The 27,202-nt window shown below is 45.0% G+C and overlaps 1 protein-coding gene across 1 annotated transcript in view; it reads left to right on the top strand.

The window, feature by feature from the left end:
• Positions 1–3,311: 3,311 nt before the first annotated feature.
• Positions 3,312–27,202, top strand: part of LOC147436843 (uncharacterized) — a 41,350-nt gene continuing 17,459 nt past the window's right edge. Inside the window, exon 1 of the mRNA XM_086485789.1 lies at positions 3,312–3,510. Within this exon, the coding sequence (XP_086341915.1) occupies positions 3,422–3,510 (89 nt within the window). The 5' untranslated portion in view covers positions 3,312–3,421. The remainder of the gene's footprint in view (positions 3,511–27,202) is intronic.

Here is a 27,202-nt window from a genome sequence, read left to right as displayed (position 1 = left end):
TTTCTTTGAGAAGCAATAAAAGCTTGTTCAACTGCACACTGTCTAGTCATGTTTTTTCTGGACAGTGACTCGTGCAACAGCAATGTGCATAATGCATCAAACTTGACAACTTCTGGATTTCCTTGGGTCATAAGTCTCCAAGTACTAGCAAAAGTCTGGTAAGAATCTGGTAAGGCATCAAGAACAGTCTGCACAAGGGAACTGTCTGAAATAACTTCACCTGCAGAAATAACTTGCTCATTGATATCCTTGACACTGGCAAGGAAAGTGTCCATATCATCTTCCTCATGCATAATCTTCGACTCCAGCTCTTTACGCAGCAAAGCAATTTTAGCCTCATTGCGGCTTGCATAAAGACCTGCTAGAATATCCCAAGCATGTCTTACAGATTTTGCTGAACGGATGTGAGGAACAATGGTGCGCTTCACAGACAACGCAATCAATGCATGAGCTTACGCATCCTTAACATCCCAACGAGCTTGTTCTGCCGTAGGAAAAACAACTCTAACAGCTGCAATCCTTGCAGCAAGACCTGCAACATCCTCAACATCGCCTACATCCTCAAAACCAGGACGTACATCAATGCCCTGCACAATGTTCCAGACACCCTTTGACACAAGAACATGTTGCATCATATAAGCCCACATAGGGTAGTTGTCCCCATCCAACCTGTCCTCAACAGCAAACATCTTGAACACATTTGTGTTGTTGTTGTCAGCCATGGTAAATGCTGCACCTGATGTGAAAACTGCCCGAAAATAGGAGAAATGGAGCGGGAACAACCTGTGCTATATAGCACAAACCGTAGAAGACTATAAGACACCTGTTATGCAGAAAACGACACTAACAAAAATTCTGCACAAAATGACGAAATAGCCTGTGCAGTACTGCCTGTAGTGGAAATGGAGGCCGAAATGAGCCCAAATCAAAATTCTGAGCAGACCGAGCTCTTTGAGCATACCCAAAATTTTTGTCAACCTGCGAACACTCGCCAAAGCTCACTGAAATCGGAGAAAGTGAGCAGGTGTGTGCTGGAGCAGCTGGCGACTAAGCCCGGGAGGACATGACCTGCTCTGATACCAATTGTTGGAATTAGGGTTGCAGAGAAACACACACAGCTTGGAGAAGACGAAGGAAGCTCAAGGCACACAATAGAGAGTGTGTTACTTAGTGTGCAATGGAAAGATAGATAGCCCTAGAGTGATGGGCGTATATACAATGCACGGGGGAAAAAAACCTCCTAAAGAGGGAAAAAATGCCCCGGCGGTCCTAGTGTGTTCACACACATCACTACCACATGTATATGGTAACACTAATTGGGTCAAGCCTTTGCATGAAGGAGGGGACGTCGTGAAGAATGTAAACAACTACAAGATTTTAATGATTGAGTCTCTTATGGCAAAGTTGTTTGGGTGCATAATGGAGATGAAGGTGAGTGATTAGGCTGAAGAAAATGACTTTCGGGTTTTTGTCGATGCCATTGCACAATTGATCATCTCGTCTCACTGTTTGTGTTCTCTTGGAAGAAAGTCGATTGAAAGGCAAGCAATTGTATTGTTGTTTTGTGGACTTTAAGAAAGCCTTTGATATGATCCCACGTAACAATTTGTGGAGAAGGATGGAAGAACTCCAAATTCCAAGTGAGTTTACGCTTGCGGTTTCTCGAATCTATGAGAAGGCAATGTGTCAATTGCGCATGGGAAGAGGAATTTCAGAAATTTTTGTAAGCACTATTGGGGTTAAACAAGGATGTCCAATGTCACCAACTCTCTTTGGTCTATGCATTGATCAATTGGAACAAATGGTACTTGACTTTATGCAAGAAGAAGGCATTGAAGAGTTCACTATTTGCAAATGTGGTAGTCATGCTTTTGTTGTGTGCGGATGATGTAGTGCTTCTAGCACACACTGTAGAAGATGCCCAAAAGCTTATGGTTGTCCTTTTGCTTGCATAGTGGGCTGATTGTCAATGAATCCGAAACAAAGGTTATGCTTGTGAAAACCAACCATAAGGAGAAGCCATGCATTGTGTACAACAATGAGACACTTGAAGTTGTTGAGAGCTTTTAGTACCTTGGGGCTTGAGGTTCCGGCCAATCACAAGTGGCATGAATGTGCTATGGATTGTTTGGAAGCAGAAAAGAGAGCATACTATGCATTTGAGAAGATGTGTAATGCGGGAAACATCAAGTGTTGGGTTCCCAAGCAGTACCTTTTTGACACATTGATGACACCCCTCATTTGCAACTCATCAAAACAACCTCCTACAGGCGGCGCTGCCTCTACACCCTCTTTTCCTCCAGACTCATTCTAGTGCTCTTACCTTACTAAGACCTAAAGGCCTGAAAAACATAGTCTTCTTCTTCTCTTTCCCTTGTGTCACCAACAGCCCCGACTAGCAGTCGGATGTGAATTCTCTCTAAGCTGGAATTGAGAGAGAGAGAGAGAGAGAGAGAGAGAGAGAGTAGAAGCACCAGCAATGTCAAGGGCAGAGCGAGACTCATAGGCTGGTCACCGCCTTTGGACAACCCCCTTCTTGAGCGCATGGACGAGGTTAGAGAGAGAGAGAGAGACATACACCGAGAAGGAAGCTTCAAGAGAGAGCACAACTGGCAGTGAGTCTTGAGCCAACAACATGGCAAGCTTGAGCACGTCTACTACCCTAGGAACCCACATCACCAGTCCCGGGCTTGTTGCAAGGATTTCTCTCTCAAAACGTATCGTTTCCACCACATTCGTAAATTTTATGATTTTTAGAAATATGTGACCACATATTGGAGAAATAATAAAACAAGGCATCCCAAGGATGAAAGACATTGCCAAAAGCGAGATGTGAAGACGCAGCCTAGAAGGCAAACACAATAACCGAAAAGCCCTCGTCCCCCCCCACCCCCCTCAACACTATCTCACACGGGCATGGGCTGGATGGGATCAATGGCCTACGCCTTTTCTAGGGAGCACGGGCATCATGGGCCGTTGATCTCGCGGTGCACCCCGAATTTACCAGTTTGCCCGAATTTACTAAAGCTGACCCGAATTTACACAACGATGGGTTTATCATAAAAGGAACCCTTCTCCCATTGCTTTCAACGAACACGCGTAGGTGAGGTGGTTAAGGTGATAGGCTTGCAAAGGTGGCGTCTGGGGGATGAGAGGGGGAGAGGGAATTTACAAGTTTTGGTGCGCCCAAATTTACATGTTTTCCCGAATTTACACAAATAGCATCGGACGGTTTATATCGCACCCGATCCTCGAAATGCCCCCCCTCCCCCCCAAACCAAAAAAGCAAATATAGAAACGTTGCATTAGCAAGAACTGGCCGGCACTGCCAATAAGTTTTTAGTGAAGACAATTGCTCACAAATACATGCCCTCACCGCTAAAATCGATGTGCTGCACAGCTTCCAAACATCCATGACAACATGAACCCTGTCTTTTCGAGGAGTTTTCTGGTTCAAGCGCTGAAGAAGTCCTCCTCTCACTCCAACCTCAGCTGCACCACTTCTGTTGGGTAAGCAAGACTCCCTGCATATACGTGTTCGCGTGGGCGTTTGTGCGTGCTTGCGTCTTCTTCTGTGATATGCTTTGGTTTTAACATGGATCTTCGTATAAGTACATGTTTGAACACTCTAGTCTCTCTGTCAAGCATTTGCAGAGTGGCTTTAATTAATGGTTATTGGCCTTAATTTTATGTATACTTCTCAATTACGGAAGTTTGCAGCATGTCTTCTGTCTACTTTTTGGCACATATTCATCTGGGTTGCTCATCATCAATAAACTTTTGCATGTGCAAGTTTCCTTAAAAAAAGAGACTTTGTTAGTTCGTAAAGCAAATAAAGGCCAAAGGTCACCAATCTACGTGCTTCTGTAGTTGCCCCTCTCTCGAATGGAATGAGCACTTGTTGTGTCCTACTTTTTTTGCCCGGAAAGCTCTTTAGGTTAGTTCTCAAGTTGCTCTTCTTACCTGCCTGTAATACAAAGACAGAAGGGGCACATAATGCTAATTAGGTACTAAAGGTCCTATGACTTCTGGCCCTTAGCCTTTTGAAAACAAATATCTGTTTGATTTAGAAAAGGCACAATGTCACGTGACACATCCCAACCCTATGTGTCTGTGGACAAGCTACACCACAGCAAGGTTCAATCAGTCAAGTAAAGTTTAGATTAGCAGTGATCTGGCACTTTTGTGAGTCTATTCGTAGACCGTGCATGCCCAGTCACTTAGCATAGATGCATATCCTCTGGTTGCACACAGCATGATCATCGGAATTCCCATCAGAATCCATTAGCATCAGTTAGGGGAAATTTTCAGTGCATTTAGCCTAATTTCCTATTTATTGGTATTTTCACTTATTATTTTTAAGTGACTTTCCAACAAAAGTAGGTAGGGCAATTTTGCTAAGTTAATATATAAGCAAACCCAAGTTAGCACTTTCTAGCAGAAGAGGCAGCAAGAGCTTCCCGCTCAACAGGCAACTTCTCAACAGAACCCCCCTATCAACACGTAGCCTCGCCATACCTCCCATCCCCTTGGCGTTTTTCATAGAGCATCCCTCGCCTTGAAGTCTCCCCCCTTTCTGGCGATAGATACCCTGCAGATCAGCCTTCCCTAGCGTTTTTCCCGCGACAGTCACCTCAGCCTTAGCGTTTTTGACCTACAGCATCAGCCCCAAAGGACCAGCGTTTTTGGATTGCTAGAACCAGCAGACACCAACGTTTTTCATCAGCTTCCCAGCCTTGTAAAAACGCAGCATTTGGTAGCAGTTGAACGGCAGAAGTTTAGCGATTTACTAACGCTAGGTACTTGTAGCAGTCAACGTTTTTGATCAGCAATTTCAGCCTTGAAGAAAATGTAGATTTTCAGCCTTATGCACAGTAGCAGATTCCCTCTAAGATGGTTGCAGATGCTCCCCCATTTTGAGCCATAAAAACGCAGCCAAAACAGTCATTTTCAGCCACCGAAACAGTCCCAGAATTCAGCGATTAGAAGATCACAGATTTCAGCCATCAAATCGTCGTCGTCGTCATCGGCATAGTCCCATTGCATACGCATTGTACACCTTTGTGCAATCAAAGTAGACCACTCTCGCCGACGAGAGTGGGGCCTGCGGAGGAGGGTTTTACAACCTCTCGGGTGTCGTATCTCTTCCCTCTCCTTCTCTCAGTCTCATTCACTTGCACGCACAATATCCATCACTTTGTTCGTGATCATAGCACTCTCTTTAAGACGGAAAGCTCTCTCTTTCCCTAAGAACTAAAAGGAACCTTGAGCAATAAAGATCACTAATCTTGAGAAAATACAACATTCATTCCGCTGCACCTTACATTGGTATCAGAGCTTTGGAAGTGTTCTGCATTACTCAAGGAAAGAACCACAAGAATTTTTTTTGCTTGTTGCGATCGCACGAACCCAAGTTCACTTGGGCGTGGCGATTCCTAATCGTGTTTTGTTGAAGAGTGATAGGAATCCCAAGAAAGAAGGGCTTGTCGAGCCTCCCCTTGTGTCTCTTTTCACTCATTGAGAGCGGACTGTGCACTTAGCGGCCGGCCAATCGACGTGAGGTGGGAAAAAGCAACCTTGGTGTGAGCGCAAGGCCGCCAAGGGGTGCACCAACAAAAAAGGGAAGAACTCGGGTGACGAGAAGATCCTTCTCCAACGCGATTTGCAAGCGAAAGAAACCCTCAAGAACCCAAGACCCCCGAGACTCAAGAACCTCAAGAACCCAAGATTCTCACGAATCAAGGACCTAAAGAACCTCAAGACCCTCAAGAACCCAAGTTCCTCGCGAGCTTAAGACCCCAAGATTTTAGTGCATGGTCGTCACCCGAAGTGGAACGGATACTTCGCATATAGGTAATGAGCATGAGAGAGGCGACGAAGACTCGTCCCCACCTGGAGATGATTTCTTTAATCCTCGCCCTTCGCCATCTACGCCACCAAGTGCACCAGACCCTATGGAGGCAATGGTCAAGTAGATGATGGCCATGATGGACAGACAGGACGACAAGCCCTTGCTTTAGAACGTGAGCTCCTTGCTCAGGACCGTGAGCGCGATGACAGAATTGCAAGAATGGCCGCAGATCAAGCAGCCAAGGACCGCGAGCGCGACGAAAGAAACGCAAGATTTGCCACACAACAATAAGAAAATCGACTTGCTCTTGAACACGAGTGCGTTGAACGAAAAGCAGAAAAGGAAGCCGAGCGTGAAGCTCAAAGGGAGCTTCGCAATCAAGAATTTATTGCCAAAATCCTAGCCTCGAAGATCGAACCACCCAAAGATTGTGGGAGTTCGTCAAGTGGCGCAAGCCACTATGCGAGTTTCCAACCATCCAGTTACAGAAAAGTTGATTTTCAGTAAGTATGACAGTAAGATGGATGCTACAATTATTCATTCTTGGTTGCAGCAATTTAATGCTTATTTTGCGACAACTAAGAAGATAGGAAATAGCAAAGTTTTGACGGCAGCTATGTACCTTGCCGGTGATGCCATCTGTCACGTGACACATCCCAACCTTATGTGTCCGTGGACAAGCTACACCACAGCAGGGTTCAGTCGGTCTAGATTAGCAGTGATCTGGCACTTTTGTGAGTCTATTCGTAGACCGTGCATGCCCAGTCACTTAGCATAGATGCATATCCTCCGGTTGCGCACAGCATGATCATCGGAATTCCCATCAGAATCCATTAGCATCAGTTAGGGGAATTTTTCAGTGCATTTAGCCTATTTTCCTATTTATTGGTTATTTTCACTTATTATTTTTAAGTGACTTTCCAACAAAAGTAGGTAGGGCAATTTTGCTAAGTTAATATATAAGCAAACCAAAGTTCACACTTTCTGGCAGAAGAGGTAGCAGGAGCACCTTGCTCAACAGGCAACTTCTCAGCAAGACCAACCCCCGCGACTACTCTGGCGTTTTCTCCACAGAAGACCTAGCGTTTTTGCATCAGATCAGCCTTGGCGATTTGTGCACAGCAGATCAGCCCCAGCGTCATCACGACACAGCAGATCGGCCTAGCGTTTTTGCATTTGCAGAACCCCGGCGACAGAAGGACCAATTTCAGCCCCTGGCGTTTTTGGATTTCAGCAGCAAATTAAGACCGGCATCATTCACCTAAAGTGTAGCAGATTCAACCCGTAAAGACCATTAGTTTTCAGCCCTAAGAAACCTCATTTTTCAGCCAAGAAAATGCAGCCAAAACATTCATTTTCAGCCACCGAAACAGTCCCGAAATTCAGCGATTAGAAGATCTCAGATTTCAGCCATCGTCGTCGTCATCGGCATAGACCAAGTTACATAGTCCCTTGCATTGCATTGTACACCTTTGTGCAATCAAAGTAGACCACTCTCGCCGACGAGAGTGGGGCCTTCGGAGGAGGGTTTTACAACCTCTCGGTGTCGTATCTCTTCTCTCTCCTTCTCTCAGTCTCATTCACTTGCACACACAATATCCACTCACTTTGTTCGTGATCATAGCACTCCATAAGACGGAAATCTCTCTCTTTCCTGAAGAACTAAAAGGAACCTTGAGCAATAAAGATCACTAATCTCGAGAAAAAACAACATTCATTCCGCTGCACCTAACATTGGTATCGGAGCTTTGGAAGTGTTCTGCATTACTCAAGGAAAGAACCACAATATTTTTTTTTTCTTGTTGCAATCGCACGAACCCAAGGTTACCTGGGCGTGGTGATTCCTAATCTGGTTTTGTTGAAGAGTGACAGGAATCCCAAGAAAGAAGGGCTTGTCCAGCCTCCCCTTGTGTCTCTTTTCACTCATTGAGAGCGGACCGTGCACTTAGCGGCCGGCCAATTGACGTGAGGTGGGAAAAAGCAACCTTGGTGTGAGCGCAAGGCCGCCAAGGGGTGCACCCGCAGAAAAGGGTAGAACTCGGGTGAAGAGAAGATCCTTCTCCAATGCGATTTGCAAGCGAAAGAAAACCTCAAGAACCTCAAGACCCCCAAGAACCCAAGTTCCTCGTGAACTTCAAAACCCAAGACCCTCAAGAACCCAAGTTCCTCGTGAACTTAAGAACACAAGAACCCACAAGAACCCACGATTGCAGAATGGTCATCACTCGAAGCGGAATGGATACTTCGCTTGGAGGTGATGAGCATGAGAGAGGCGAAGAAGAATTTTCCCCACCAGGAGGTTTTTCCGACCCTTCCCCATCTACGACAATGATTGCACTAACTCCTATGGAGGAGTTGGACCAAGAAAGAGAAGCAGAAAGCAAAGCCTACGAAGAAGATATGGCAGCCATCGAGTGTAAGTACCAAGAAAGAAGGGCAGCCATAGAAGCAGAATTTCATCGCGAGAACAAAGCACAAATGCAAGAGTTATGGCGACTCTTTACTCAAGCTCAGGCACAGATGCAACAGAATCGGAAAAAGGAGACTCTCTCAATCTCTTCTTCTCCACAGCATGACACACAGGATTTGCATGATTGTGTAAAGCATGATGATGATTTGATTAACCATGATAAGCATGATGATTTGAATGACAAGCATGATGATTTGAATGATATTGCTAAGCATGATGATTTGGATGCCAATGACAAGCATGATGATTTGCATGATCAAGATGTGAATTATCACAAGCATGATGAGTTGCATGAAGATGATGGGATTGTTCACAAGGATGATGTGTTAGTTGATGCTTTTTCTAGCGAAGCTAATCTCGTTGTAGATTCGATCAATTACCAAGAATCGATCTTGGCTTTCGAGTCGAGGTCCACAGATTTTCTAGATCCCGAAGAACCAATCTTGGCTCTCGAGCCTTGGTCCAAAGAACCCTCACAGGAAGTATTATGTGTTCGCATGATTGATACGCACGCATTGTTCGAGTGTTTCATTCGTGAAGGTTTCCTGTATTTTAGTCAACATCGTTATGTGATCCCTTTTCCTAGGCATGACATATTGTATGTTGAGCACGTTTCTCTCGTATGCGGATTGTTCATGAAAAGCTGAAAAGTTTGTATGTCAAGAAGTCACATTCCATGTCTCTTCCTTGGCCTGACACAGTTTCCGAAAGAGCACATGATTGTATGAGCACCAAGCATGGGCATTTCCATTGTGATTTGCCACAGTTGATTGATTTCGATCAAACAGAAAAGATTCGACCTCATTGTTTGCATGTGTTTGATGAACGGGTTGTCACTCCGTCTCTATGTTCATCGACATTGCATACACAGTCTTTAGAGAAGACAAGTTTTTTTTCCTTCACTTTACATGGAATAGGTATGTTCATGGTTTTGTGTTGGAGATGGTTTCAGGAATTTTCAGCCATGGAGATTCTTGAAGACGCACGAAGCACGACTCTAGACGAAGTTGAAGCAAGAAAAGAGATTCTGAAGACTTTGCGTCGCTTTCGGCGCTGCCCAAAGAAGCAAGCGTTGTAGGACCTTTATGAAGTTCAAGTACCGCACGACCCACACATCAGAGTCGGCAGGTGAAGAGTCTCTTCTAGGATTCCGGATGCTGTTGGCGATCTCCCTCGACGCCATACAGTTCGGTACCAGTACCTCACTTTGAAAAGGAGGGGATGTCACGTGACACATCCCAACCCTATGTGTCCGTGGACAAGCTACACCACATCAGGGTTCAGTCGGTCTAGATTAGCAGTGTTCTGGCACTTTTGTGAGTCTATTCGTAGACCGTGCATGCCCAGTCACTTAGCATAGATGCATATCCTCCGGTTGCGCACAGCATGATCATCGGAATTCCCATCAGAATCCATTAGCATCAGTTAGGGGAATTTTCCAGTGCATTTAGCCTATTTTCCTATTTATTGGTTATTTTCACTTATTATTTTTAAGTGACTTTCCAACAAAAGTAGGTAGGGCAATTTTGCTAAGTTAATATATAAGCAAACCAAAGTTCACACTTTCTGGCAGAAGAGGCAGCAGGAGCACCTTGCTCGACAAGCAACTTCTCAGCAAGACCAACCCCCGTGACTACTCTGGCGTTTTCTCCACAGATTACCTAGCGTTTTTGCATCAGATCAGCCTTGGCGATTTGTGCATAGCAGATCAGCCCCGGCGTCATCACGACACAGCAGATCAGCCTAGCGTTTTTGCATTTGCAGAACCCTGGCGACAGAAGGACCAATTTCAGCCCGTGACATTTTTGGATTTCAGCAGCAAATTAAGACCGGCATCATTCACGTAAAGTGTAGCAGATTCAGCCCGTAAAGACCATCAGTTTTCAGCCCTAAGAAACCTCATTTTTCAGCCAAGAAAACGCAGCCAAAACATTCATTTTCAGCCACCGAAACAGTCCCGAAATTCAGCGATTAGAAGATCTCAGATTTCAGCCATCGTCGTCGTCGTCATCGTCATCGTCGTCGTCATCGGCATAGACCAAGTTGCATAGTCCCTTGCATTCGCATTGTACACCTTTGTGCAATCAAAGTAGACAACTCTCGCCGACGAGAGTGGGGCCTTTGGAGGAAGGTTTTACAACCTCTTGGTGTCGTATCTCTTCTCTCTCCTTCTCTCAGTCTCATTTACTTGCACGCACAATATCCACTCACTTTGTTCGTGATCATAGCACTCTCCATAAGACGGAAATCTCTCTTTTTCCCTAAGAACTAAAAGGAATCTTGAGCAATAAAGATCACTAAATCTGAGAAAAAACAACATTCATTCCGCTGCACCTAACACCATCAATTGGTACCACGCATGGCAAGAGGCACAGCTAGCCGCGCACCTAGAGGCAATCGACGATTTCACGCCTCTCTTTTAGTTGGGCTGATTTCCAAGACAAGCTCAAGGCACGGTTTATGCCACCTGAGTACCTCGCACGGTTGAAAGACGATTGGCGCGCTCTCAAGCAAAATGGTATGCCAGTTATATCTTTTTCTAATCGTGTTTTGCAGCTAGGTACCCAATTACGCATGTCGGATGAAGAGCGCAAAGAGGCTTTTCTCTTTGGATTGGACGAGTATATCAAGTACGATGTCGAGGTACTCGATCCAATCGATCTCAACAAGGCGGTAGCGATTGCTCTCGCACAGGAGATGAAGCACAATAAGGGAAAGCCTAAGGAGAACAAGACTTCCATAAGTACCTCGCAGACTTCTTAGAACCCTCAGAACGGTAAGACCAGTAAGAATGGTAAGAATGATAACTCTTCTAACCAATCTTCCAACAATATCTCATCAAAGAATTCTTCCAATGAATCTAAGGGTAAGGCTAACACAATTGCTAAACCTAAGCTTACTCCAGATGAAAAGGTAGCACAAGGAATTGTAGGAGGATACATCACGTCGGAAGAACAAGCACTTATTCTAAGGACGGTCGTTGTTTTCATTGTCACATTAAGGGTCACATAAAACGAACATGTCCTAAGCTTGAATCGAATGAATCTAAAGAACCCACAATACCCACTACATCTGTCAATGCAATGAATGATAACACGATTGTGCCCAAAGTTTCTCAGGACCCTCCCATTGATGATTCTCTCATTAAATGTTATGGTCGCACGTCGGGGCACCGTTTTGTCATATTGTTTGACCCAGGTAGTATGCATGATGTGATCAGTTCCTCTCTTGTTGAGAGAGCCCGCCTCGAAGTTAGTCCGAGATCTCCTATCGAGGTCTCTGGCTTTCGTCCTGGTATGGACGCTCTCATCACGAAGGAATGTCTTGATGTGTTGTTTGCAATTCAACAGACTGCCTTCACTAGAAGATTTGTTGTTTCTCCTCTCTCAGGATGTGATATGATTTTGGGTATTCTCCCATTGATGATTCTCTCATTAAATGTTATGGTCGCACGTCGGGGCACCGTTTTGTCATATTGTTTGACCCAGGTAGTATGCATGATGTGATCAGTTCCTCTTGTTGAGAGAGCCCGCCTCGAAGTTAGTCCGAGATCTTCTATCGAGGTCTCTGGCTTTCGTCCTGGTATGGACGCTCTCATCACCAAGGAATGCCTTGATGTGTTGTTTGCAATTCAACAGACTGCCTTCACTAGAAGATTTGTTGTTTCTCCTCTCTCAGGATGTGATATGATTTTGGGTATTCGATGGTTTCGTGATAATGACGCTCTCATGAAATTTGAGGCTAACACTATAACTATCAATGCCGACAGTGATTCTCCTATTGTCTTTCATGGAGAGGACATTGCTCCTTCTCCATCTCTCATTGCTACTATGCAGGACAAGGTTGAAAGGATTCGGGATAAGGAGATTCTCTCAATCTCTGTTTATCCACAACATGATACACAGCACGTGCATGATTATGAGAAGCATGATGATTTGAATGCTAATGATTTGCATGATGATTTGGATGGAAAAGACAAGCATGATGAATTGCATGAAGATGATGTGATTGTTCACAAGGATGATGTGTTGGTGGATGCTTTTCCTAGCGAAGCTAACCTCGTTGTAGGTTTGATCAATCACGACGATTTGATCTTGGCTTCCGAGTCGAGGTCCACAGATCCCCCACAAGAAGATTCGATAGATTTGGAAGAATTGATCTTGGCTCTCGAGCCTTGGTCCAAAGAACCATCACAGGAAGTATTATGTGTTCGCATGATTGATACGCACGTATTGTTCGAATGTTTCATTCGTGAAGGTTTCCTGTATTTTAGTCAGCATCGTTATGTGATCCCTTTTTCTAGGCATGACATACTATATGTTGAGCACATTTCTCTCATGGATGAGCACGGATGTATGCGGATTGTGCATGAAAAGCTGAAAAGTTTGTATGTCAAGAAGTCACATTCCATGTCTCTTCCTTGGCCTGACACAGTTTCCGAAAGAGCACATGATTGTATGAGCACCAAGCATGGGCATTTCCATTGTGATTTGCCACAGTTGATTGATTTCGATCAAACAGAAAAGATTCGACCTCATTGTTTGCATGTGTTTGATGAACGGGTTGTCACTCCGTCTATTTGTTCATCTACGTTGCATGCATAGTCTTTAGAGAAGACAAGATTTTTTTCCTTCACTTTACATGGAATGGGTATGTTCATGGTTTTGTGTTGGAGATTGTTTCAGGAATTTTCAGCTATGGAGATTCTTGAAGACGAAAGCAGCAGGATACTAGACAAAGTTGACGTAAGAAAGGAGATTCAGAAGACTTTGTGTCGCTTTCGGCGCGGCCCAAAGAAGCAAGCGTTGCAGACCTTTATGAAGTTCAAGTACCGCACGCCCCACACATTAGAGTGGGCCGGCGAAGAGTCCCTTCCAGGATTTCGGATGCTGTTGGCAATCTTCCTCGACACCATACAGTTCGGTACCAGTACCTCACTTTGAAAAGGAGGGGATGTCACGTGACACATCCCAACCCTATATGTCCGTGGACAAGCTACACCACGGCAGGGTTCAGTCAGTCAAGTAAAGTTTAGATTAGCAGTGATTTGGCACTTTTGTGAGTCTATTCGTAGACCGTGCATGCCCAATCACTTAGCATAGATGCATATCCTCCGGTTGCACACAGCATGATCATCAGAATTCCCATCAGAATCCATTAGCATCAGTTAGGGGAATTTTCCAGTGGATTTAGCCTATTTTCCTATTTATTGGTATTTTCACTTATTATTTTTTAGTGACTTTCCAACAAAAGTAGGTAGGGCAATTTTGCTAAGTTAATATATAAGCAAACCCAAGTTAGCACTTTGTGGCAGAAGAGGCATCAAGAGCTTCCCGCTCAACAGGCAACTTCTCAGCAGAACCCCCCCCATCAGCATGTAGCCTCGCCACCTCCCATCCCCTTGGCGTTTTTCATAGAGCATCCCTCGCCTTGAAGTCTCCCCCCTTTCTGGCGATAGATCCCCTGCAGATCAGCCTTCCCCAACGTTTTTCCTGTGACAGAGTCACCTCAGCCTTAGCATTTTTGACCTACAGCATCAGCCCCAAAGGACCAGCGTTTTTGGATTGCTAGAACCAGCAGACACCAGCGTTTTTCATCAGCTTCCCAGCCTTGTAAAAACACAGCATTTGGTAGCAGTTGAACGGCAGAAGTTTAGCCATTTACTAACTCTAGGTACCTGCAGCAGTCAGCGTTTTTGATCAGCAATTTCAGCCTTGAAGAAAACGCAGATTTTCAGCCTTATGCACAGTAGCAGATTCCCCCCAAGATGGTTGCAGCTGCTCCCCCATTTTCAGCCATAAAAACGCAGCCAAAACAGTCATTTTCAGCCACCGAAAGTCCCGGAATTCAGCGATTAGAAGATCACAGATTTCAGCCATCAAGTCGTCGTCGTCATAGCCGTCGTCGTCATCGGCATAGTCCCATTGCATCAATCCATTGCATACGCATTGTACACCTTTGTGCAATCAAAGTAGACCACTCTCGCCGACGAGAGTGGGGCCTTCGGAGGAGGGTTTTACAACCTCTCGGGTGTCGTATCTCTTCCCCCTCCTTCTCTCAGTCTCATTCACTTGCACGCACAATATCCATCACTTTGTTGGTGATCATAGCACTCTCTTTAAGATGGAAAGCTCTCTCTTTCCCTAAGAACTAAAAGGAACCTTGAGCAATAAAGATCACTAATCTTGAGAAAATACAACATTCATTCCGCTGCACCTTACACACAATTTTCGCTCTAAAGCTGTAGCACAGGTATGCGCCAGCTTCTATATGAAGGGATCCTTTTGCTTCATTGTTCATGAGATTAGGAGCACGATTGTATGACAAGTTTGAGACCCCATTTATTCATTGTGGTTTCAATTGATTTGTGCTCAAGTCTTCCAAGCTTCCTATCGGGTAAGGGTCATGTAGTTTATGTCCAAATGAGATGGATGGTCATGATGCATCTACTCGCAAGCAATGGACGGTAGTTTGGATCAACGATGCCCTTGGTTGGTTACTGACAAACAATAATCTTCGCTACCCTAACTTGGATGTTGTGAACCAAAACACAAACCAGATGGATGCTCATTGAGCGGATGGATGGATTATACCAACGCCGATGTCTAGGAAGGCTACCGGTAAGCCTATGTTGCCCTTGTAATCACTTCTTGTGACGGACCGGACAAAAACACAGAGATAACTGCAATCTACACACTTGGCAACACTTCAACACTTCGAAACTCTTAAGTGCAGCGGAATGAATGTTTGCGCTTTGCTCAAGATGAGTGCTCCGAACTGTGCTCAAGGTTCCTTCCGTTCTTATGGAAGGGAGAACCTTCCGTTCTTAATGAGAGAATGCTATGATCACAAACAAAGTGAATGGACACTGTGCGTGCAAGTGTATGAGACTGAGGAATAGAGAGAGAAGAGAGATACGACACCAGAGACGTTGTAAAACCCTCCTCCGAAGGCCCCACTCGTCGGCGAGAGTGGTCTACTTATGATTGCACAAACTGGTACAAACTGTATGCATGAGACTGATGCAAGTCTAGGCTATGTCGATGACGACGACGGGGACGACGAGACCGACCTAAGGGCTGTCTGCAATCTTTTATCTGCTGTCCGAAAACGCTATGGGCTGAAATCTGCTGTTGCCGAAAAACGCTGATTTTGGGGGCTGTTTTTGAAGGTCTTTGTCGCTGAAATTCTGCAGGTTTAGGGCTGAAAACTGAGGTTCTTAAGGGCTGAATCTGCTACTCTTTAGGGGCTGAATGTGCTAGTCTTTCATTGCTGAAAAACGCCATGCTGAAAATTGTAAAAAACGCTAGGTGATGGGTCTCCAAAATCGCTAGGCTGCTGAGCTTTTGCTGGCGATGGTTGCTGATGCAAAATGCTAGGGCAGGGCTTGCTTCTGGCGATGATGCTGTTGCAAAACGCTAGGTTGATGCAGATCTAGGGCGATGGTGCTTGATGGAGAAAACGCTAGGGATGAGTCCTTCTTGCTTGGAGGGGAGACCACCAAGTTCTTGCTTGAGAAGTTGCTTGCTGAGCTTGGCTCCTGTTGCCTCTTCTGCCAAATAGTGCTAGTCTAGGTTTGCTTATATACAAACTTACTCAATTTGCCCTACCTACTTTCCAACAAAAGTCACTTAAAAATAATAAGTGAAAAATGTCAAAAATAGGTGAAATAGGCTAAATGCAATGGAAAATTCCCTTGAAAGATTCTGATGGGAATGCTTATGATCATGTTGTGTGCAACCAGAGGATATGCATCTACACTAAGTGCTTGGGCATGCACGGTCTGCGAACAGACTCACAAAAGTGCCGGATCACTTCTAAATCTAGACTGACTGGACTGACTGAACCCTTGTCGTGTTGTAGCTTGTCCACGGACACATAGGGTTGGATGTGTCACGTGACATCCCCTCCTTTTCAAAGTGAGGTATTGGTACCGAACTGTATGGCGTCGAGGGAGATCGCCAATAGCATCCGGAATCCTGGAAGGGACTCTTCGCCGACCCACTCTGATGTGTTGGTCTTGTAGTACTTGAACTTCATAAAGGTCTGCAACGCTTGCTTCTTTGGGTTGCGCCGAAAGTGACACAAAGTCTTATGTGGCTCCTTCAATGCTTCAACTTCGTCGAGAGTCGTGCTTCTTTCTTCTTCAAGAATCTCCATGGTTGAAAATTCCTGAAACCATTTCCAACACAAAACCATGAACATACCTATTCTACTTAAAGTGATTGGAAAAAATATTGTCTTCCTAAAAGATTGTGCATGCAATGTAGATAAACAAAGAGACGGAGTGCCAAAGCGTTCACCAGACACACGCAAACAATGAGATCTAATCTTTCTCTTTTGATCTAGATCAATCAACTATAGCAATTCACAACGGAAATGCCCATGCTCGATGCTCATACTTTCATGTGCTTGTTCTATGAATGTGTCATGCCAAGGAAGAGACAGGGAATGTGACTTCCTTGAATGCATACTTTTCAGCTTTTCATGAACAATCCGCATACATTCGTGCTCATTCATGAGTGAAATGTGCTCAATGTACAATATGTCATGCCTAGGAAAAGGGATCACATAAAGACGCTGACTAATTACAGGAAACGATCACGAATGAAACACTCGTACAATGCGTGCGTATCAATTATGCGAACACATAATACTTCTTGTGAGGGTGCGTTGGACCTAGGCTCGAGAGCCAAGATCGGTTCTTCCTGAGGGGGTTCTTTGGACCTCGACTCGAGAGCCAAGATCGGTTCTTCGTGATTGATCCAATCTTCAACGAGGTTAGCTTCACTAGAGAAAGTGTCAACTAACACATCATCCTTGTGAACAATCACATCATCTTTATCCAAATCATCATGCTTGTGAGAAATCACATCTTGATCATGCTTGTCATTGTCATGCAAATCATCATGCTCATCATTATCATTCAAATCATCATGCTTATCATTATGCAAATCGTTGTTATTCAAATCATGTGTGTCATGCTTGGGAGAAGAAGAGACTGAGAGAGTCTCCGTTCCCCAAATCTCTTGCATCTGTGCCTGAACTTGAGAAAAGAGTCGCCAGAACTCTTTGTTTTGTCGGTTGCTCTGTTCTTGTCTTGCTTTGGCTTCCTTTCTTGCTGCTTCTCTTTCTGCTCTTCTTTCTGCGTGTCTGCGTTCCATTTCTACCATTCTTTCTGCATATCTTGCTTCGCGTTCTAACTTCCTTTCCATAAACATCTGGTCTAAAGCCTCCATAGGGGTTAGTGCAATCCTGGATATAGATGGGGAAGGGGGAGGGTCGGAAAAACCTTTTGGTGGGGAAAATTCTTCTTCGCCTCTCTCTTGCTCATCACTTCCAAGCGAAGTATCCATTCCGCTTCGAGTGATGACCATCCAGTGAAGTCGTGGGTTCTTGTGGTCTTGGGTTCTTAAGTTCACGAGGAACTTGGGTTCTTGTGGGTCTTGAGGTTCTTGCGGGTCTTGAGGTTCTTGAGGTTTTCTTTCGCTTGCAAACCGTGTTTGAGAAGGATCTTCTCTTCACCCGAGTTCTACTCTTTTCCGCGGGCGCACCCCTTGGCGGCCTTGCGCTCACACCAAGGTTGCTTTTTCCCACCTCACGTCGATTGGCCGGCCGCTAAGTGCACGGTCCGCTCTCAATGAGTGAAAAGAGGCACAAGGGGAGGCTGGACAAGCCCTTCTTTCTTGGGATTCCTGTCACTCTTCAAAAACACGATTAGGAATTGACACGTCCACTTGGGTTCGTGCGACCGCAAGAAGCAAAAAAAATTCTATGGTTCTTGTGGTTCTTTCCTTGAGTGATACAGAACACTGCCAAAGCTCTGATACCAATGTTAAGTGCAGCGGAATGAATGTTTGCGCTTTGCTCAAGATGAGTGCTCCGAACTGTGCTCAAGGTTCCTTTTGTTCTTATGGAAGGGAGAACCTTCCGTTCTTAATGAGAGAATGCTATGATCACAAACAAAGTGAATGGACACTGTGCGTGCAAGTGTATGAGACTGAGGAATAGAGAGAGAAGAGAGATACGACACCAGAGACGTTGTAAAACCCTCCTCTGAAGGCCCCACTCTCACCGGCGAGAGTGGTCTACTTATGATTGCACAAACTGGTACAAACTGTATGCATGAGACTGATGCAAGTCTAGGCTATGTCGATGACGACGACGGGGACGACGAGACCGACCTAAGGGCTGTCTGTAATCTTTTATTTGCTGTCGAAAAATGCTATGGGTTGAAATCTGCTGTTGCCAGTCAGTCCAGTCAGTCTAGATTAGAAGTGATGTGGCACTTTTGTGAGTCTATTCGTAGACCGTGCATGCCAGTCACTTAGTGTAGATGCATATCCTCTGGTTGCACACAACATGATCATCAGTATTCCCATCAGAATCCATTAGAATCAGTTAGGGGAATTTTCCAGTGCATTTAGCCTATTTTCCCTATTTCTGGTATTTTTCACTTATTAATTTAAGTGACTTCCCAACAAAAGTAGGTAGGGCAATTTTGCTAAGTTAATATATAAGCAAACCCAAGTTAGCACTAAATGGCAGAAGAGGCAGCAGGAGCTCCCCGCTCAACAGGCACCTTCTCAGCAAGAACCCCCGCAGGACCCTGGCGTTTGCAGATTCCCTTCATCGCCAAACTTTTCCCCCACTTGGCGTTTTCAGCCCTACTTGATCGCCATCAACCGTTAGCCCTAGTGTTCTCCAGTTTGGCATCGCCATCACCCCCAGAACCTCAGTATTTCACTAACGCTAGGAAGGCAAGCAGCGTTTTCTATTTTCAGCCCTATCTGCAGCAGGAGGCCAGCGTTTTGCTAAAGCTACAATCGGCCATCAGCGTTTTTGGTTTTCAGCCATTATGAAGCAGATGCAACAGCGTTTTCAGCAGTCTCCATAGTAGCAGATTCAACCCTTGAAGCATGTAGAAGAACATCATTTTCAGCCATTAAAAACGCAGCCAAAACAGTCATTTTCAGCCATCGAAACAGCCCTGAAATTCAGCAATTAGAAGACCACAGATTTCAGCCCTAAAGTCGTCGTCGTCATCACCGTCGTCGTCATCGGCATAGTCCAAGTTGCATCAGTCCATTGCATTCCCATTGTACCAGTTTGTGCAATCATAAGTAGACCACTCTCGCCGACGAGAGTGGGGCCTTAGGAGGAGGGTTTTACAACGTCTCTGGTGTCGTATCTCTCTTCTCTCTCTATCTCTCAGTCTCATACACTTGCACGCATAGTGTCCATTCACTTTGTGATCATAGCACTTTCCATTAAGAACGGAAGGCTCTACCTTCCATAAGAACAAAAGGAACCTTGAGCACAGTTCGGAGCACTCATCTTGAGCAAATCATTCCGTTGCACCTAACATTGGTGTCAGAGCTTTTGGTAGTGTTCTGTATCACTCAAGGAAAGAACCACAAGAACCACAATAATTTTTTTTGCTTGTTGATGTTGCACGAACCCAAGTTCGCTTGGGCGTGTCGATTCCTAATCGTGTTTTGTTGAAGAGTGGCAGGAATCCCAAGAAAGAAGGGCTTGTCCAGCCTCCCCTTGTGTCTCTTTTCACTCATTGAGAGCGGACCGTGCACTTAGCAGCCGGCCAATCGACGTGAGGTGGGAAAAAGCAACCTTGGTGTGAGCGCAAGGCCGCCAAGGGGTGCGCCCGCAGAAAAGAGTAGAACTCGGGTGAAGAGAAGATCCTTCTCAAACCCGGTTTGCAAGCGAAAGAAAACCTCAAGAACCTCAAGACCCTCAAGAACCCAAGACCCGCAAGAATCCAAGTTCCTCGTGAACTTAAGAACCCAAGAACTTACAAGAACCCACGATTTCAGAATGATCATCACTCGAAGCGGAATGGATACTTCGCTTGGAGGTGATGAGCATGAGAGAGGCGAAGAAGAATTTTCCCCACCAGGAGGTTTTTCCGACCCTTTCCCATCTACGACACCGATTGCACTAACTCCAATGGAGGAGTTGGAGCTGTTGTTTATGGAACAGAATTTACAACGCGAAGCAAGAAATGCCGCAAGAATAGCAGCCATAGAGCGTACACACCAAGAAAGAAATGGCAGCCATAGCGCGTGAGAGCGAGCAAGCACGCTTGGAAGCCAAAGAACGACAAGCCAAATTTGATCGTGAATTCAAAGAAAGAAAAGCAGAAATGGAATGCAGACACGCAACAAACGAAGCAGGAAGACAAGCAGAGAACAAAGCAAGACAAGCAAAATTTGATCGCGAGATCAAAGCAAGAAGGCAAGAGTTCTTGTGACTCTTTTCTCAAGCGTAGGCACAGATGCAAGAGATTTGAGAAAAGGAGACTCTCTTAGTCTCTTCTTCTCCAAAGCATGACACACAAAATTTGCATGATTGTGTGAAGCATGATGATGATTTGCTTGACAATGACTTGCATGATGATTTGAATGACATTGATTTGGATGATAAAGACGAGCATGATGATTTGCATGAAGATGATGTGATTGTTCACAAGGATGATGTGTTAGTGGATGCTTTTTCTAGCGAAGCTAACCTCGTTGCAGATTCGATCAATTACGAAGAATCGATCTTGGCTTTCGAGTCAAGGTCCACAGACCCCACGAAGAAGATTCGATAGATCCCAAAGAACCGATCTTGGCTCTCGAGCCTAAGTCCAAAGAACCCTTATAGGAAGTATTATGTGTTCGCATTATTGATACTCACACATTGTTCGAGTGTTTCATTCGTGATCGTTTCCTGCATTTTAGTCAGCATCTTTATGTGATCCCTTTTCCTAGGCATGACATATTGTATGTTGAGCACGTTTCTCTCATGGATGAGCACGAATGTATGCGGATTTTTCATGAAAAGCTGAAAAGTATGTATGTAAGGAAGTCACATTCCATGTCTCTTCCTTGGCATGACACATTCGTAGAACGAGCACATGATAGTATGAGCACCAAGCATGGGCATTTCCATTGTGATTTGTGAAACCGGCCTGTTAACTTCAAAAAGGGCGGTAGACTTTACTTCAAACCTTGATTTAGCTTTCACCCATTATTAGTCGTCTATTCTACCTGTGCTATAATGACACAAGAGAGGGGAATGGGATACAGATGCTAGAATGCATCTGTATGCGAGTCAAACACCAGATTGGCCCCTAAATAGGCGTCCCTTTCGATATTTCTTTAATCTTTAAAAGAGGGAATAAACGGTGTGGTTCCCTATAAGCTGCCCCGCACAACCTGGGCTGAATTTCTTTTGTTCTGGCCCGATTTCGGTAGCATAATTGTACTAGGACCCTTCACAATCAGTATCCCCACGCATTAGATGACTTTCCCGACGCATACGGACACTTTGCAAAACCTGGCGAGAATCTGCAGCACGCTGAATTCTCTGTTTTCTGCCCTGAAAATGCGCCAGATCACCTGTACAACGGTCCCCTCGCGTCCCCGAACCTCCTGGGGGTATTAGGGTCCGTTTAGGGCCGAAACCCTAAACCTTCAAAAATACACAGCTGTGCAAGAGGCTCTTGCCTCGGCAATCGCACATGAACCCACATAACTGTACATGGTCAATCTGATGAGCCCACTAGAGGGGCATAACCATAAAGAATAGGGGAGAGAGAGAGTAGTGAGAGGTATGCAGGTCGTGACATCCTGCACCTCACTGTACATAGAGGGTAAGCAAGCACTCCATTGAAGCTCTTCCACCTGTGACAGCACTCAAAAACGAGCTCACCGCTGAAAATCACGTTTTTGCCTTCTCTTTAAGTAGTAAACTGGCCTCAGAGTGCCAAGTGTCACTCATTTGTGCATTTTCCCGCTTTAGACCCTCGGGTCTAAAAATATCTCACTTGCAGCCTCTGTCGACTTGGCCACAGAGTAACAAAATGATCCCCGTGTCAAACTGCACGTAATGACGCGAAGACATTTTGCCGTCCAAAAATAGCAGTCCCTAAAATTTAGGAGTTTTTGCCATTACATTCTTCTAGGTCATTTGACCCTCTTTGTACAGTGCAGCCACACCCAGAACTGAAATGTAGCCTATGTAGCAAAGGATTCCGCTTTGGCTGGCCAATGACTCCACTTTGGCTAACCATAGTCCTTGTTCAACCTTAGTGTTCTTTAGCCCTCAGGCCTGGACTCTCTCTGAACAGTTTAGCCCTCAGGCCTGACACTTTGGCTAACCATAGTCCTTGTCCAACCTTAGTGTTCTTTAGCCCTCAGGCCTGGACTCTCTCTGAATTTTCAGCCATGGAGATTCTTGAAGAAGAAAGAAGCAGGTCTCTCGACGAAGTTGAAGCATCGAAGGAGCCACAGAAGACTTTGAGTCGCTTTCGGCGCGGCCCAAAGAAGCAAGCGTTGCAGACCTTTATGAAGTTCAAGTACCGCACGACCCACACATCAGAGTGGGCCGACGAAGAGTCCCTTCCAGGATTTCGGATGGTATTGGCGATCTTCCTCGACACCATACAGTTCGGTACCAGTACCTCACTTTGAAAAGGAGGGGATGTCACGTGACACATCCAACCCTATGTGTCCGTGGACAAGCTACAGCATGATCAAGGTTCAGTCAGTCCAGTCAGTCTAGATTAGAAGTGATCTAGCACTTTTGTGAGTCTATTCGTAGACCATGCATGCCCAGTCACTTAGTGTAGATGCATATCCTCTGGTTGCACACAGCATGATCATCAGTATTCCCATCAGAATCCATTAGGGGAATTTTCCAGTGCATTTAGCCTATTTTCCCTATTTTTGGTATTTTTTTCACTTATTAATTTAAGTGACTTCCCAACAAAAGTAGGTAGGGCAATTTTGCTAAGTTAATATATAAGCAAACCCAAGTTAGCACTAAATGGCAGAAGAGGCACCAGGAGCTCCCCGCTCAACAGGCACCTTCTTAGCAAGAACCCCCGCAGGACCCTGGCGTTTGCAGATTCCCTTCATCGCCAGACTTTTCCCCCACTTGGCGTTTTCAGCCCCACTTGATCGCCATCGCCATCAACAGTTAGCCCTAACGTTTTCCAGTTTGGCATCGCCATCACCCCCAGAACCTCAGCATTTCACTAACGCTAGGAAGGCAGGCAGTGTTTTCTATTTTCAGCCCTATCTGCAGCAGGAGGCCAGCGTTTTGCTAAAGCTACAATCAGCCATCGGCGTTTTTGGTTTTCAGCCATTATGAAGCAGATGCATCAGCGTTTTCAGCAGTCTCCACAGTAGCAGATTCAGCCCTCGAAGCTTGCAGAAGAACATCATTTTCAGCCATTAAAAACGCAGCCAAAACAGTCGTTTTCAGCCACCGAAACAGCCCCGAAATTCAGCAGTTAGAAGACCACAGGTTTCAGCCCTAAAGTCGTTGTCATCATCACCGTCGTAGTCCAAGTTGCATCAGTCCATTGCATTTCCATTGTACGAGTTTGTGCAATCATAAGTAGACAACTCTCGCCGACGAGAGTGGGGCCTTAGGAGGAGGGTTTTACGTCTCTGGTGTCGTATCTCTCTTCTCTCTCTATCTCTCAATCTCATACACTTGCATGCATAGTGTCCATTCCCTTTGTTTGTGATCATAGCACTTTCCATTAAGAACGGAAGGCTCTACCTTCCATAAGAACAAAAGGAACCTTGAGCACAGTTCAGAGCACTCATCTTGAGCAAAGCGCAAACAATCATTCCGCTGCACCTAACAGCTGGTCTTTCATTGCTGAAAAACGCCATGCTGAAAACTGTCAAAAACGCTAGGTGATGGGTTTCCAAAATCGCTAGGTTGCTGAGCTTTTGCTGGCAATGGTTGCTAATGCAAAACGCTAGGGCAGGGCTTGCTTCTGGCAATGATGCTGTTGCAAAACGCTAGGTTGATGCAGATCTAGGGTGATGGTGCTTGATAGAGAAAACGCTAGGGATGAGTCCTTCTTGCTTGGAGGGGAGACCACCAAGTTCTTGCTTGAGAAGTTGCCTGCTGAGCTTGGCTCCTGTTGCCTCTTCTGCCAAATAGTGCTAGTCTAGGTTTGCTTATATACAAACTTACTCAATTTGCCCTACCTACTTTCCAACAAAAGTCACTTAAAAATAATAAGTGAAAAATATCAAAAATAGGTAAAATAGGCTAAATGCACTGGAAAATTTCCCTGAAGGATTCTGATGGGAATGCTTATGATCATGTTGTGTGCAACCAGAGGATATGCATCTACACTAAGTGCTTGGGCATGCACGGTCTGCGAAGAACAGACTCACAAAAGTACCGGATCACTTCTAAATCTAGACTGACTGGACTGACTGAACCCTTGTCGTGTTGTAGCTTGTCCACGGACACATAGGGTTGGATGTGTCACGTGACAAAACACTTGAATAATTGAGAGAGAAGAAGAAGAAGAAGAAGAAGAAGAAGAAGAAAAGAGAATTTTAACGTCGTAGGAAACTATCCCAAGAGACCTTAAAGATCTATTTGACGAGGAGAGTTGAACTCAAGACTTGTTATTCAAGAGGGAAATGGCATAACCAATCTACCACACTTGGGTGATAGAAAGGTTATACCATTTTCCTCTTTTTTTTAGTGCACGCAGACACACATCGACCCACACACACACGAAAAGAAGAGAATTTTAATGTTGTAGGAAACTATCCGAAAAGACCTTTAAGATCTATCCGATGAGGAGAGTTGAACTTAGGACTTGTTATTCGAGAGGGAAATGGCATAACCAATCTACCACACTTGGGTGATAGAAAGGTTATACCATTTTCCGTTTATTATTAGTGCGCGCGCACACACACCCCGAAGAAGAAGAGAAATTTAATGTGGTAGGGAACTGAGACCTTGAAGATCTATTCGACGAGGAGAGTTGAACTCAAGACTTGTTATTCAAGAGGGAAATGGCATAACCAATCTACCACACTTGGGTGATAGAGAGAGAGAGAGAGTAGTCAACACGTCACGACAGAGTTCCGAGCCTGTTGCTAAATCGGCCCTATCTGACAGAAAAAAGTTCTAAATGAATTATTGGAATTTTAAGTGAGGGTTTTTCTCACTGGAGACATCCAAGTACAATATTTCTAGTGCGTCATTCAGAGCAATGATTGTCACAAATTGATGATGTGGCAGTACGGAACCCCATGCTTTAAGCTGACGTGATAGGCTGTACGGACGTCGCAAAACGTGTTGACTGTTAACGTGGCAGAGCATACGGAATTTCGCGGTTTGCGCTGCAGCTTTTGGGAAAGATGCTTTTGAGTTGAAGTGTGAAGAACATGCTTACTATGCGTGTTTATTCATACTTAAACTTAGATGAAAACTGAACTCTGAACAGAACTCGAGAACAAGAGACTCAGAGATTGAATGTGTTTGATTGATTGAAATGTGTTACAAGGGCGTTCTTATATAGAATTTGAAGAGACACGACGAAGAGACATGACCATAGGTCAAAGACATGACCCTAGGCCAATAGTCGTGTCCCTCTACTGTAGAGTCGTGACCATTCGGTGTAGAGGTGCAGCCATTCGTTGAATAGGTGTGATTCTTGGGCGAAGAGGCACATCCTTTCGAGAACATGGGTCTCTGATCTGGTACGTCTTCGTATCGGCAAGAGAACCAAGCGAGAAAGGTAATACAAACATGAAGAATACGTCACAATCGTGACATTCCCTCCCATTTAAAATAAAACCCTGTGTATTAAATTATAGACATTCGTTTATCAAAGAACTCTTGTAGAAGCTGATTGTATTGTTACATCTCTTCATCCGTTTGCCATGTAGAATTTGATTCATCAAGATCCATCCACTTGACTAGGAATTCTGTAGTAATCTTCCGTCTTGTCTCTTTCTGACGAACATCAAGAATAAGTTCTGGAACTAGAATCAAGTGTTCCTCCTCTATTTCTGGAACATAGGATGAGACATTTGGAATGTAAGGTGCAGCGGAAGTGAATGTTACACTTTACTCAAGATGAGTGCTCCGAATTGTGCTCAAGGGTTCCTTTCCCTTACGGGAGGGAGAGCCTTCCGTTGCTTTAGTGAGAGAGTGCAAATGATCACAACCAAGTGGATAAACACTGTGAATGAAGGTGCTGAGACTAAGAGATAGAGAGGGAAGAATACAACACCAGAATGTTGTCAAACCCTCCTCCTAAGGCCCCACTCTCTATGGCGAGAGCGGTCTACTATTGATTGCACAAATCTCTACAATGCAATGGACTTGCCGACGTGATGAGGACGACGATGAGACGGTTGAAATCTGGAAACGCTAAGGGCTGAAATCTGCAAATCTTGTATCTGCTGAATTCTGACTCTATGTCGGTGACGACGGCGATGATGACGATGCGACGATGACGCGCTAAAAATCGCAGATGTTGAAATCTGCGAATAGCGTGCTGAATCTGCAAACTCTTGCTGATCCGACCGTGCGGCGGGGATTTGCTGCGGGAAGGTGAGATCTGCGAGTTTTGGGGGTTGCGATATTGAGTCTAAGTGCTGAAAATGCAAAACTTTGATGCTCTATGCCGATCTGTCATCGGGAATTTGCAAAACGTTGAGGTTGGTCTGCAATGCAAAAACGCTGGGCTGATCTGCTGCTTGATGCAAAAACGCTAGGGAGTCTGCTATGATATGCTATCGCCAGGCTTCATTTGCAACTGCAAAACGCTGGGCTGATCTGCAAATGCTGAAAACGCTGGCTTCTTTGGTGGTTGAAAACGCTAGGTTGCTTGTCGGGGAGTTTTGCTGAGAAGGTGGTCTGTTGGACACTTGGTCCCTGCTGCCTCTTCTGCCAGAAACTGTTAGCGCTAGGTTTTCTTATATATATCCTTAGCCAATTTACCCTACCCAGTTTCCGAACAAAGTCACTTATTAATAATAAGTGAAAAATGGCTAAAATAGGGAAAATAGGTTTGTGCACTGTAAAATGCTCCTGATGGTAAT

This window comes from Adiantum capillus-veneris, chromosome 17 (genome assembly GCF_014529385.1).
Source record: "Adiantum capillus-veneris isolate H3 chromosome 17, ASM1452938v2, whole genome shotgun sequence".
Taxonomy (NCBI): Eukaryota; Viridiplantae; Streptophyta; class Polypodiopsida; order Polypodiales; family Pteridaceae; genus Adiantum; species Adiantum capillus-veneris.
This window is presented reverse-complemented; position numbering and strand designations above follow the sequence as displayed.